We start from the raw sequence: 15,154 nt of genomic DNA, 5'->3' as shown, positions 1-15,154 counted from the left end.
ATCAGAGAGCAAGTTTTAAATGTAAAAGTGTTGCAGTGTTTGTGCTAAGAGCTGACTCACGCTTTCTCCCTGCAGGCTTCTTTGGTGGAAACCTTCCAGACTACCAGCGAGCTGAAGTCATGATGTTCATCATGGGCAAAGTGCCAGTTTATGGGACCCCCTGCCACACCTTGGACACCGTCAAGATCGGGTGAGTCACACATCCATAATCCCAGGAGCCCCGGGGGTTCCTCAACACTGCTGCTGCTGCTGCTGCTGCTGCAGGAATCCCCCAGCTCCCAGCAGCATTTCTCCTTTCTGCACCATGTAGAGACAGCAAACATGTTGGCACACACACACACATATACAATACACACACACATACACAATACACACACACTATGAGGGGCAGCGAACTATCCTAAAACGCCTTAACCACGTCGCCTGCGCCTGAATAAAGATGATAAATAGCTGTGCGTACAGACGTATTGTGAGTACACCAGACAATGAAGGGGTGACGAGTGACAAGTCTCATGCCATGTGGGAATGTATCGGATGCTTGTGCGCACGCTCGTCTCAATGTACAAATAATTATTTACTTTATGTGAGTTTAACAGCTGCATCGTAGACTGAAACAGCCTAAACTGTCTCATCAGTCTCTCTTGGTAATACATGGACTGCTTGAATTGTGAAGCGATTGTACTTAACAGTCACGCTGGTCTTCATGTCACATATTTGAGGAGTAGTTCCCTCGTCATGTAGGCGTAACAATGCAACAACGCGTGTGCAGTGTGTGCAGTGTGTGCAGCATCTGCGCGACGCCAACGTGACGCTCGTCTGTCCATTGAAAGTGAATGGAATTTACACGCGCATGTTAGAGGTTTGATGTCATCGCATAGGCGCTGTACACATGTTTTAGTAGTTCGCTGGCATAAAATGCCCCTCATAGTGTGCAGCGTCTGCGTGATGCCTGTGTGACGCTCGTCTGTCCATTGAAAGTGAATGTAATTTACACGCGCACATACACACTGTACACATGTTTTAGTATAGTTCGCTGGCATAAAATGCCCCTCATACACACACACACACACAGCACACACACAGCACACTGAGCTGTTTTAGGGTGTGATAGAAACATGGGCTGCTGTACTGAACTTTGAAGCTTCATTCATATTGGTGACATTCAAATTATTAAATATAAAACAGATTTTTAATGTCTTTTTATTCTGTTTAAACCCAGTATTTCTGCACAGCTGCAGGGAAAGATTACATTACTCTTATATAATATTATTAGTATGAAGTGGTGAAAAAAGTATTCAGATCCCTTGCTTAAGAAACTTATCAACTGATTCAGAAACAGAACAAACAAACTAAAGGTGTGAAAACACTTGAAGAATTTGTGGTGCATTTGCAGTTCTCAAAATCTAGTAATTTGACTTTTGGGATTAATTAATTTTTTTGCATATATTGTTCCAAGAATTAACCCTCACACTCATTGTAAATTTGAACAGCAGGAGCATCCTTATTTTTTGTAGATAATTTATCCTGGGACTGAAGAAAACTTACTAAGAAAAATAATGTGTGTATCCAGCCCGTCAGTTGGATCCACTACAGTAATAATGAGTTCTTCCTTCAACCAATATGGTTTAAGAGAATAAGTCCAGTAGTTTGTTTTTGTTTTTTGTAATCCTGCTGCCAAACAGACAAACAAGCTGAACCACAAACATTACCTCCTTAGTGTGGGTTATTAAAATCACCCATCCAAACATGTATCAAATTTCAGAGCTTAAAAAAATGCTCAATAAATGACAAAATGTTTCAATTTGACTCATTTTAACTTGCAGGAGGTGATACACATACAAGTCACATGGAACAGTTTCACATGACAGGACACACACACACACACACACACTCACACTGCACACTCTCTCCGTCTCATTCCAAAGTGAATTGAGTTAATCTGTCCTCACTTCACCTCCTGGACGTCCTGCAGTGAATTCAGCTGTTGGGTCACTGAGACGCCGCCTGGCCTTCTCCTCCACCCGAAAAAAGTAAAAAAAAAAGCAGCTAATCCCTCAGGTCTCAGGAGTACAGGAACACATAATCCTAAATCAAACGAGCACTGTCCTCCTCCTCCTCCTCCTCCTCCTCCTCCTCCTCCTCCTCCTCGCTCCCTCTCTTCTCCTTTTCGGGTAATTGCCAGAGGAGAGAGATTTAGCTTTGCAGCCAGTCAGTGTCACTGATATTGCTGCACTCTCACAACATATAAACCGTGTATGTTGAAGAGCTGTAGCTCCAGGGCCTTCACTGCACTGCAAAAAAGGTGTGTCTAAAAACAAGATAAAACCACTAAATCTGAGGGAAATGATCTTGCTGCATGGTCAGATAATTTCACTTGACAAAATTTCTTAAATTAGGATTATTTAATCTAGAAATAAGCATGTTGAACGCTTAAAATAAGAAATTTCATCTTAAAACAAGATAAATTAAAGCTGCCAGCAGCGATGAACTGGCCCGAGCAGAGTGACCTGTAAAGTATTTGTTTCTTACCAAGATACAAAAAACTTTAGATTTAGAAGTGTTACATAATTTATCTTGTTTTAAGAGTTGATTTCTTATTTTAAGCGTTCAACATGCTTATTTCTAGATTTAACAATCTTAATTTAAGAAATCTTGTCAAGTGAAATTATCTGTCCATGCAACAAGATCATTTCCCTCAGATTTAGTGTTTTTATCTTGTTTTTAGACACACCTTTTTGCAGTGTGCTCTCCCTGCACACTGACAGAATGATCTTTTGTCTGTTACTAAATATTCGTCTTTGAGCTATTTTGTCCATTTGTTAGCAGGTTAACAATAAAAACCACAGGTCTGACCTTAATGAAACCTTTTTTCCGACGTGTGTGATCAAAACATTTCCGAAACACTCCAGATTGTTATAAAGATTTACTGTCTATATTTGGTAGCATTTAGCTTTTTTTACTTAAAGAAAGTCACATTTATTAACCAGTCAGTCCAACAGCAGTCAGAGAGCATGAGAAATTACATTTATCTTAGATTTAATCTGATCAATCACTTTATTCAAATTGAGGATTTTTTTAATGACATCTTGAGTATAATATGATGACAGGCATGTGAATCTTCATTCAGGCATCTCAGTAGAATCAAAAGAAGAAAAACATTGAGAAGGGACGCCTGGAGTGATATTGTAAAATGATGTTGTTGGAAGTAATCAGAAAAATATGTTCCTGACTGTGAAAATTCACATAATTGTGCCTTTAAGTCATAACAACAATTTGTACAATCTGCAAAAATGTTGGTCCATATTTGACAGCTCACCTGCTCTGTTTTCTTTGCTGTTTCCAGTATTTTTTCATGACAGCGAGCAATCAAAAAATACAATAGATCATCATAGTGTCCATGATGTTTCTACATTATGACTTTGAGTTCATGATCAGACCAAAGTCAGAATAACAACCACCTGAGGAGCACATGAATACAACATTGCCAGTACCATTCTAGCTGATAGATTTTTATTTACTTAGATGTTAATTTGATTATTATGAATACTTTTGATTGGACTTAATTGTTCTGAATCAGAATAAAATACTGGCTAAAATTCTTCACTTGAAGCCGAATTATGGCAAAAAAAATATGCCAGGTTTAATTGAAAACCACTCCACTGTCCTATTTAACAGCTTGAAAAAATGTTGGATTTTCATTTATCTAATGTATGTTTGAAGCATTTAGCTTTTGTCTGAAATATGAAGTAAGACTTTAAAATATCCTGAATGACTTCTGAAGCCGAAACCGTTTTAAGTGACAGTTTTCCCCTGTGGTGTATTGCAGTTGGTATAAAAAAGAAGTTTAAAAAACTAAAGAAGAAAAACTCTCATGTTCCAAAGTATTGATTCATGAAAATGATCAGGACAAAATGTCATAATGTTTGTGTTATCAGAGCTGGGTCTGCATGGCTGACATTATGTTCAGAACATATACAATGATTTAGCGCAGTGAGCTGAGAGTTGTTTCTGACTTACCATGTGATGTGATTTCTCTGCTATGTATCAGGCATCAGGGCACCAAGAGGATCCAGACCATGCTGCTCAGCTCTCTCATCATGGTGAGTCCTTCTCTCTGCATACTCATCAGTTGAAATCAGTTTGATGCTGATTTCTGCAGAAATCCTGTATACATCAACAGGATCTTCAACTTTAAGAATACATTAATTAATGATTTTGTTGACATGGGACATGGCTAGGGTTAGATAAGATAAGACTATTTATCCCACAGTGGGAGTCATCACAGCAGCTCAAGATATAAACAAGTGAGCTTACAAAAATATCAAAACAGAATAAAGTACAAAAGTAAGACATATACATACATAAATGGTAAATGGGGTGCACTTATATAGCGCTTTTATCCAAAGCGCTTTACACTACAGACTGCACTCATTCACCTGTTCACACACACATTCATACTGGTGGCTGATGCTACCAGGGCACACTGGAGCCTCCTGCCACCATTGGGAGTTCATTCACACACCGATGAACGCAGCATTGGAAGACATTTGTGGTTCAGTATCTTGCTCAAGGATACTTCAACATGTAGGCTGCCATGGTCAGGGATCGAACCACCACACCTTCCGATCAATGGACTGTCTGTCTTTTTGTTTTTGTTAGTTTTTTCCCTAAGAGTATTTGTATTTCACAGATATTGCACATTACAGAAAAATAGATTGTAGCATGTTAGATAGGATGTTGTATGTAGTAATATGAACAATAAATGGAAAAAAATGAAAAAAGTGTGTGTGTTAATACATGTGTATATATATGTGTGTGTGTGTGTGTGTGTGTATGTATGTATGTGTGTGTATATACATATATATAGGCTATGTATATATGTGTATATATATGTGTGTGTGTGTGTGTGTGTGTGTGTGTGTGTGAAACAGATATATAATGTAGGGAAATATACAGAAGATATTTACATACAAGGTATGCTGTACACTAAATACACATCAAAATGTGCTTTTATAAAAATGAATTTTTGTGTCATTTGGCCCACATTTATAAAGTCTTAATGACTCATTTAATGTTGGACATTGTATGGTTGTGGCTCTTTGGCGGTGACACTTGAGCGCTTCCTTCTCTCTCATTATGTTGTTCTGTGAGAAACCCTCCACTCCCTGAGACGAGGAGGCACAGGTGGCACCAACACAACCGCCAGTCATGCACACACACATAGTCGTGTTCCTGCAGCATCCTCATGCACTGTAGTCATGCGTGCACGTCCTCCGAGCTGTCTGTCCTCGTCTCCCCTCCTCACCACCACCTGGCCTCTCCGTGCAGCTGGAGGAGGGGTGAAAGGTCAAAATATTTATAACGCAATGCATCTGCAGATGGGGCTGAGCAGGAGGTGTGTGTGTGTGTGTGTGTGTGTGTGTGTGTGTGTGGCAGATGTTTGTCAGAGGGGAGGCAGAAGCTGGTTTGGTCTCTTCATCTGTGACATCTGAACACCACTGTCTGTGCTCCACTTGAAATCAGGGCACTGAGGCGCATTTATTAATTAATCTCTTATTTATTTGACAGGGAACACACATAATAACACACATTTCACCTGCTGCATTATGCAGAGATGTAGCTATGAGTTAATTTTCATCTCCAGTCCTGTGGTTTGCCACCTTGACCTTTAGTCCACCGGGAGGAAAAAAATTGTTTTTCTTAGGCAAAATTGAGGCTACGCTTACATGATGACGGCCTGAACAAAAGACACAAAAGTGGCGTCGCGTCTTCACTTTTTATTCCGTGTTTAGACGAGCGTTTTCAGGAGGAAATCTGCTGCATACGGTGATGCTAAAGTGTGTGAATTGGATTGGGTATCATGCCAGGCGGCATCACTTAAAGCAATAAGAGCATCTTTGGGCATGTGGAAGTTTTCACGCCACACATTTCCATCAGCTACTCCTTCCACAAAGTTCTCCACCTTCACTAGATCTCCCAGGTCTCCTCCAAAGCCGTCTGGCTCCTCCCACCAATTGGTGCATCCAAAATGTGATAGAGGTAATTCCAGATCCTTCTCTGTTCACTAATACTATCTGTACATACCTGTACATTTGGTGGAAAGACTCCTGTAAGTTTATTAGAGCTGCCAGAGCAGCTTGAAGGTCCCACGCATGGAAATAATCCCATGTTTATTTATTTCCCTGTACTGGAGCATGTATGTGATGTAAACGTGTACGTGACGTGAGCAGATCTGAGCAGAGTTTTGTGTCTTGGCAGTGTAGACAGACACGCTACGGCGGAGCGGATTACAGTTTTACACTCTGGAGGGTGGTTTCACATTTTTGTGTTTTTAAGCCCCAAAAACGCCATCACCGTCTAAACGAAAGGCACTTCCCATAAAATATTGTATCGTTTTTACCTGCAAGCGTCCTCGTGTAAATGGGGCCTCATTCAGCTGCTTCAGTTAACACCATCTGTGTTTTCATTCATGTATTTTTTATGAAGAATAAAATCAAAAAAGCTGTATGGAAACAGCAAAATTACTTTACTGTGCTAAAAAAAGTTTTTTATTCATGCTGGAGATGGATTTGGCCTTGCTTGAGCTGGTGTTTATGCACTAAATGGGAAATGGAAACCCCCAAATAAGTTCTGACTCTGCAGTTTACAGTCTGTTGACATCTTCCAGGACATTATATTAATCTATCTTTGTCTCCAGACAGCATGAAACACTGTCAGTACTAGCTGACATAACATAATTATCACAACTCTAATGTTTTCCCTTGTAAAACAGTGAGTTGGCGAAGACAGCTTGATTTTGTTTCAGGTTCACAACTTCCACTTCTTCTCTTCTCCTCTGCAGCCTGTCCGTCTTCTCTTTACTGCTGGATTTGTCACCTATAGCACCAACTTCTGACTGAACTATGCAGTGGCCAACTTACTTGCACCAAAACACACTTGCATTTATTTTTTGGTGACGTTTCAAAAGTTTGTTTAAACTTTGCTTGACGATTTAATGGAAGCACAGCTACTGCCAGAATTCTTCTAACTTTATTAACCTTTTAAATTCATTAGAATTAAATTTCAAAATGAGATCAACTCTTTGTGTGCTTGTGCTCATCCACAACACCTCAGTTAGAAAGGTGCTGGATACTAAAATATTAATTGCAGTACAAAAAGGCTTTAGTGAGCAGAGTTATGGGGTCAAAACATCTCTAATAAGCTAAATGGACTCCAGAGTTCAGGTCCAGTTCTTTTCTGTGTATTCTCAGAAACTGTTCTGTTACTGGGACAGAAGCATTATGTTAGTCAAATTTTAAAATGGGAAGTGTAACAGCCGCGAATGTAATTAATAATGCCCACAAATGTAACAAACCACAAACGTAATGAAAATCTGCAGCTTTTAATGCAATAATCCCACAAACATAATACATTGTAACACATGATTTCCCACAAATGTAATAATGCAAAGAATATTGGTTGTTGTGGTTGTTTTTGTTTGTTTGTTTGCCTATACACACACTACTAATACTGACCGAGGGTGCAACATCCAACTGCTGGCTTTATTTGAATAATAGGCTAATGTGACTCGTATAGTTTTTACTCCCAAAAACTTAAATTATCTTGTAGTGTGTGTATAGACAAACAAACAAACAACAACCACAACAACCATTATTCTTTGCATTATACATTTGTGTAAAAATCATGTGTTATGTTTGTAGTAGGCAGCGGCTATTACGTTTGTGGAAAATGTATTATGTTATTATTACATTTGTGGGCATTATTACATTAGCGGGCGTTACAGGAAGGCCTTATTACTTTTCTTGCAGAGGAAATAAAATAATACAACTTTCAATGAAACTCTATAGGCAGCCCAGTTAACTTTCCTTTGTGCTGGCAAAAAAAGTAACACAAAAGCTTAAAGTTTGATGAAGTTCAAAGGTCCAGAGAACTGTTTTTAATGCACATGCATTTGTTTCAAGTCAGAATGTAAACTTATATAAAGTCCTCCGGTTGTTCTCGCTGATCATAAATCATCACATCAGTCACGTAGGAAGGAAAGGTCAACATTTGGACACTTTGAGCTGCTTGTGAACGTAACCTTTAAGCTGTGTTGAAGCGTTGTTTCTCCTCGATCCTCCCTGTGGTTTAATGGCCTCACGCTGTGATAAGTGGGCTCACACCTCCCCCTTCTCTCCCCTCCTCCCCCCTGTCTACCTCAGGTAACTTCTGGCTTTAAGTCCAAGTCCATGGCAGCTGCATTACCTCCTCCCTTCCTGGACCCGCTTTTCTCCATCTCCCTGATGGAGGACAGCGAGCTGAGGCAGCTGGTGCTGGAGATCCTGCACAACATCATCGACCGCCACGACAACCGGGCCAAGCTGCGCGGCATCAGGTACAAAGTGCAAATCAACTGTAGCGCTGCACTTCATTTGGGATTGCAAACATTCAAATGAAATCATCCACATTCTGCTGTAATCTTTGAGAGAATAAAGTCACTTGTGTCATTATGGCAGTGGTGGAAGAAGTACAAGGATACTTCAGTCAAAGTACTAAAACTATGCTGTGAAAATACTCCTACAAGTACAATCCTGCTTTCATTTACATAAGTTAATGTATGTAAGTATTATTAGCAAAATGTTCTAAAATAAATTAAGTAATTCATATTCCTGCTGCATTAATATTGCTGCTGTACTGCTGTATGTTTAAAGCTAATTTTTACTGCTTTCTGTTGGGTAGTTTAATCTGCAGCGATGCATCATATTCCACAAGATCATCATGTGTTTGTAGCGTGGCTGTCCTGTCAGAACCACAGGGAGAAACAGCTGTCTTCAGCTCTGTGACAACGAATTTTCCAGTTGATCTAAGAGAGCGTTTAAAGAGTATTTAGTAGAAGAAGGAGGAGAATTTTCTCAAAAGTTTGTCACAAACATTCAATATCAACACATCTGGAAATACGCGGCTTTTACTGGATAGAAAGGAGCAGAAAAAACTGTCATCAGATGGCTGTAGTGGAGTTAAAGTACAAGATTTACCTTTGAGATGTAGTCAATCAGAAGTGTGAGGAGAAAATTAATGTACTTAGTTACTTTCCTTTACTGAGTTCTGGTTTTGTGTGTCTGTTGCAGAATCATTCCTAATGTTGCAGCATTGAAGATTAAAAGAGAGAAGATTTCCAAACAAGATGTTGCATTCATGAAAAAGGTAAAATATATATAAAGTTACAATTATTATCAGTTACTGCTGTGCTCTGTGTGCAGGTCCTCAAGGGTAAAATAATCCTGAGTACCAAACACACATCCCAGTGTTACCCAGCAGAAAAAGTATCAATCAATCAATCAATCAATCAATCAATCAATCAGACTTTATTTGTATAGCACTAACAAAACATAGAAACAAGCAAACACCCTCCGCCCATCCCCAACCCTCCACCCTGACCCTCCATCCACCATCCCATTAAAAACAAAGCACAAACTGAGGAAGCTCCATCTCAACATGGAGCAGTGAGGAAACACTGCAAAATAAAACAATTATAAACATTTCAACTGATTTATTTGTAAGTACAACGTTATCTAGTTTTAATAATTGTGTTGAAGATAAAGATTATGCTAAAAATATATTTTCCCTAACTATATTTAAGTTCCCTGTTAAGTGCCAACCTACAATTTTGTAAATTCCTAGTTCATTCCCATACATTTCTGTTAATTCCGATAGAAACAAACCAAACTGACAATCTGACATTAATGGAACGATAGGAGCGTGATAAACATCAATCTTAGTTGTTTTTTTCAAGGAGCTTATTAACCCTGACAGGAGAGGCCCTTTTCCAACAAAAGGGCCCACAGTTTTAGTTGTGCACCTGAGAGTCACACCTGAGCTGTGACCTTTCCCCGTACACCAAACACGTGAAGAGAAGGAGCAGAGGGACATAGCTGAAGCCCCTCACTCACTCAGAGGTCATTAACCCTCTGATCGTCTTCATTAGTGTCCTTGGCCTTCACTTTCCAGTCAGCTCCACGTCCATATAGAGTTAATGGATGTAATCCTTTCAGTGGCATTTTCATTTTCTAGAACAAAAATATCTTTATTTAACCCATAAGAACCCATGGTGAAACCTGTGTAACAAACACTTTAAATAATAATAATAACTTTATTTATATAGCACCTTTCAAAAGCAAGTTATAAGGTGCTCATCAACAGAAATAAAACGTATCAAATACAACTTACTGACAACAACAAAATAAAACAACAAGAAGAAATTACATTAAAAAACTTGAAAAAAAATGTAAAATTCAAAAACACCAATCACAACAAGGTAATCATACAACAGTAATAAAAGGAAATTAAGAGAAGGCCAATCGATAAACATGAGTTTTTAAAAGAGATTTAATATATGTATACTCAACACCCTGGTGTGGTGGTCATGTGACAGTCACACAATATGGCTGTGACTGGAAACAGAAATCTAAAAAAGTAGCTAATTTCAAAAAGCTTATTTTTTGATACAAGGCTAATTTTAAACCTGTTTAACAATTCTAATCTGTTAATAGTTTGTCCTGTATTGCATTCAACTTGTGTTGACCATATTTCCTGAACAAATTAAAATCACAATTTTGATATATGGAGATGCAAACAAAAAGGCAAATTGTCATTTGTTTTTATTTATTATTGATTTATTATTATTTTGTTACTTAAAAACAAATCTGAAAAATAATCAGTTGTTAAACAGCACTATTAATGTCACAATTTTGATAAATGTTGTGGTTATGCAAAGAAAAAGGCAAGTGTGTTTCTGTAAGCAGAAATTGTGTCTATTTTTTTCTAAGAAATATTATAAACATAAATACCATAAACACCCAATGTATCTGTTATGTCACATCAAAGATCTTTGACATTTAGGGGTAGAATTTTTTTATAAAACATCATAAATGTGTTTTATGTGGTCCTCTTGGTCTGTGGTATATCCCCCATAATTTTCCTTTAAGGATAAACAGGTCTGGGTTCTTATGGGTTAAATAATGCTGCTTGTAACGCTCGCAAATGTAATAATGCCCACAAACGTAATAAACCACAAACGTAATAAAAATCTGCAGCTTTTAATGCAATAATCCCACAAACATAATACATTTTCCACAAACGTAATAGCTGCTGCCTACTACAAACGTAACACAAGATTTCCCACAAATGTAATAACTATTACGTTTGCAGGGACTTATTACGTTTGTGGGGAAGTGAAAATCTTCAACTTTCAATATTGTAATAAGTTCCCACAAATGAAATAATGCAATGAATAATGGTCGTTGTGGTTGTTGTTGTTGTTTGTTTGCCTGTACACACACTACTAATACTGACCGAGAGTACAAAATCCGAATGTGGTTTATTACGTTTGTGGGCATTATTACATTTGCAGGCGTTACACTGCTGCTATTGCAAATATGATATATATTTAGTACAGTGTTATAACTAGCCATCTTTAGTGTAAAATTGTCAGAAAATCATTAAAAATGACAACCTTTACTGCTAAAAGCCCAAGATGACGAAAAAGAAATGTCTTGTTCTGTCCAAAACCCAAATATAATCACTTACAACATGATTGTACAGTTTATGTTTGGACACATTTTAACTGAGTCATGTAGAATAAAGTGATTTTGACAGAAATATCACAATTTTAAGCTTTGTTTATGTTACTTTTTCTAATGGAAACTTTCATAACCGATGATCAGTTCAAGGACCGTTAATATTATATAAAGTTAATATTCCCGGACAAATTGACACCAGTTCAATGATCTCAGAGTCTATGAAGGTCCTTCACATAGAAGCAACAACATAAAAGTGTACAACTCTGCATTCCAGAGCTAGATTTTCTTTATTGCCTTTAGTTCCAACAGTGCTCTAATTTGATCATGACGGATTAATGAACTACGTGGCTTTTCAGTGGTACAGATTAAAAGGATCCACCACCAAGCAGGTCGCCACCAGTAATGTAATAACTTCTGGATAATTTAGTGACTTCAAAGTATGCATTTACACATTTTAACCGAGCCATGTAGAATAAAGTTATTTTGACAGAAATATGCCAATTTTAAGCTTTGTTTATGTTAATTTTTCGGATGGAAACTTTCATAATCAATGATCAGTTCAAGGAACGTTGTAAAGTTAATATTCCCGGACAAATTGACACCAGTTCAATGTTCTCAGAGTCTATGAAGACTATGTTACTTTTCTCTAATGGAAACTTTCGTAATTGATGATTAGTTCAAGGACCATTGTAAAGTTAATATTCCCACAATAATGCCTGTTTTTGCAGTTTCTTTCTATAATAAACGGTGTATTTGTGGGGATTCTTTAAAGAAAATATACGTTCAAAGCTGCAGAGATAGCTGCTCCAGGCAGCTCATAACAAGGCCACATGTGTCAGGTGTTAAGGTGAAGAGAGGAGCAGAACTGTGTGCAGACTGCCAGGTGAAGAGCTGAACAGGTGTTAAAGAAAGCTGCCAGACAGAGCGGGGACGGCCAAACATGTGGGGGAAGTACGTCTGTGGCTCCCGTCAGCAAGGTGTTCAACTCCCAAACCCCTAGGAGGAGTTTTTTTTTAATGGGTCATGTTTGAACCTCCACTGCTCTAAGCTGCGGTTACAGGGTCAGAGACCCAAACACCTGCTGGAAAATAAGCCACCAAGCTAAAAGAAGACAGATGCTACAGACTGAAGCAGCCAAAACATTTTTTTTTTCTCGCCAATGTACAATAACACATTTTAAAATGCTAAGATTTCCTACAATGCAAAAATCTACATCTGAGGGAAATGATCTTTCTGCATGGACGGATAATTTCACTTGACAAGATTACTTAAATTAACCAATAGGGCACTCATTAATCAATAGGGCAAATAAAATACTAAATACAGTAAATTGAAATACTAGGAAATTCCAAATTTCAACCCTAGAGATTATTGGAGGATATTACATACTGGCAGAATGTGTAAAAAAATGTGTAAAAAAAAACATACGGACCCAGGGGAGGGGGGTGATATTTTGAGAAGTAAATTTACGAGATTTAAGTGGCAAATTTACGAGAAAAAATGTGCAGATTTATGAGATTTAAAGTGGTTCACAGATCTACGAGAAAAAAGTAGGAAAAAGCAACTTTTTTCTCGTAGATCTGTGAATTTTTTCACGCAGATTTGCCACTTTAAATCTCTTAAATTTGCGACTTTTTTTGTTGTAGATTTGCCACTTTAATCTAGCAAATTTTAGTAACTTTTTTCTCGAAATATTTTTATTTTTTATTTTGGATATCCGCTGAAGTGACCAAATATGGTTCTTCGCCCGATTAAGGGTTAAAATTATTAAATCTAGAAATAAGCATGTTAAACACTTAAAATAAGAAATTAACTCTTAAAACAAGATCAATTAAAGCTGCAAGCAGCGATGAACTGGCCCGAGCAGAGTGCACTGCAAATTAAGTGTTAGATAATTTATCTTGTTTTAAGAGATATTTTTCTTATTTTAAGTTCTCAACATGCTTTTTTCTAGATTTAATTATCTTAATTTAAGAAATCTTGCCAAGTGAAATTATCCGTCCATGCAGCAAGATCATTTCCCTCAGATTTAGTGTTTTTATCTTGTTTTTAGACACACCTTTTTAGCAGTGTAGTTGTATCTCTAATAATACTCAATAATTAATGTTTCTCTATCCTCGACCGTGATGTTTTCCTGTATCTTCCCACCCTCCTCTGCAGCACGGCCAGCAGCTCTACCGTCACATCTATCTGGGCTGTAAAGAAGAGGACAATGTTCATAAAAACTTTGAGCTGCTCTTCACCACGCTGGCCGTCCTGACCATCGAGCTGGCCAATGAGGAAGTGGTCATTGATCTCATTCGCCTCTCCATCGCTCTGCAGGTAATTCTTTTGTGATTTGGTGGCATTTTAGTAAAACATTTTGGCATTTGTCACAAAACAAAAGTCTGACATTTAAGCAAAACTTGCAATCAGTGCATCAGTGATGGTAAATCTTAATTGTGAATTCAGTGGAGCGAGAGAAGTCCTCAAAACTTTAACTTCAGTAAAAGCAGTGATGCAAAAAACCTGATTACAACAAAAAGTTTATAAAAATGTAAAACTAAACATTTTGCAAAAATGGAAAAAACATTTTCCTCAATAAAGTGAAAGAATAAAGAGAAGAAGACAGAACAACGGCAGAGTTTACTGTTTGTTAGATAAGTTGAAGAAAAGGAGGAAGGATAATGTTTCAAAGAAGATGGAGGTAAATGGTAAAAATATGAAAAAAATAGACAACATAAAAGCTCATAAGGTTAAAATAACTGAAGAGTCACATTTTGTATTGCATATATCTTGATTCATTTTTATAAAATATTGTAGTTGGTTAGTTAGTTCAAGTTATCAACTAAAAACCCATAACTCAAGGGCGCGTTTGGAAGAAGAAAAAATAAATAAAAGTACATGTAATCTTTTATAACTATTTGGTCACTGAGCAGGACCTATATGTTTCCTGATGAACTTTAACCTTTTTTGGAGTTTTAATAACGTGAAGAAAATAAGGAACAACATTTTTTCAAAGAAGAAAGTAAGAAAGTAGGATAAGATGGAGGTAAGTGGTAAAAAAAAACAAAGATGAAAGAGAACAAATCAAGGCTTCTTACAGCTCTTGTAGATTATTTTGTAACACAAAATATTCAAAGTTATCAACTTGGGGAAAAAATTGGAACTGTGTTTCCTATTTTTAAAAAGGACAAAACAGACTGAAAAGGGGTAAAGTTTGTGTATAAACTTCACTTGGAGATTCTGCAACTTCATTTTCTACTTTCCTCAACTACATTTCAGTGTGAAATATTGTACTTTTCAATTCATTTATCAGGGAGCTGGAGTTTACAGACTTCATATTCCATATTTTAGGTAAAAACCATAAACCTCCCAACAGGTTGAAGTTAAGCCTCTGGAGTCATGCCTGTAAAACCTTCAGCAGTATGTTTTCTGCCGTCAGCTTCCCTCTAAAGTTCTTGCTTCCAACTCCATACCAGTTTGTGTTTAATGATGATAGGCTGAGTAGAACTGGAGAAAAGGTCAAATAGATTTAGTATAAAATACAGAACTCATTTTATATGGTATTTTCAAAATCAGATTTTTCTGTTGTCTTGTGTTTTTTGGGTTCAAAG

General features: G+C 37.4%; 1 protein-coding gene across 2 annotated transcripts in view; it reads left to right on the top strand.

Moving 5' to 3' along the window:
- The window catches only part of efr3a (EFR3 homolog A (S. cerevisiae)), a 186,311-nt gene that overhangs the window by 153,853 nt on the left and 17,304 nt on the right, over positions 1-15,154 (top strand). For both annotated transcript variants that reach the window (XM_059345426.1, XM_059345425.1), the window contains 5 exons: positions 76-190; positions 4,049-4,100; positions 8,202-8,374; positions 9,108-9,183; positions 13,719-13,880. In XM_059345426.1, the coding sequence (XP_059201409.1) occupies positions 76-190; positions 4,049-4,100; positions 8,202-8,374; positions 9,108-9,183; positions 13,719-13,880 (578 nt within the window). The remainder of the gene's footprint in view (positions 1-75; positions 191-4,048; positions 4,101-8,201; positions 8,375-9,107; positions 9,184-13,718; positions 13,881-15,154) is intronic.

This window comes from Centropristis striata, chromosome 11 (assembly GCF_030273125.1).
Source record: "Centropristis striata isolate RG_2023a ecotype Rhode Island chromosome 11, C.striata_1.0, whole genome shotgun sequence".
Taxonomy (NCBI): domain Eukaryota; kingdom Metazoa; phylum Chordata; class Actinopteri; order Perciformes; family Serranidae; genus Centropristis; species Centropristis striata.
Note: the sequence above shows the minus strand (reverse complement) of the source record. Positions and strands in the feature narration are given on the sequence as shown.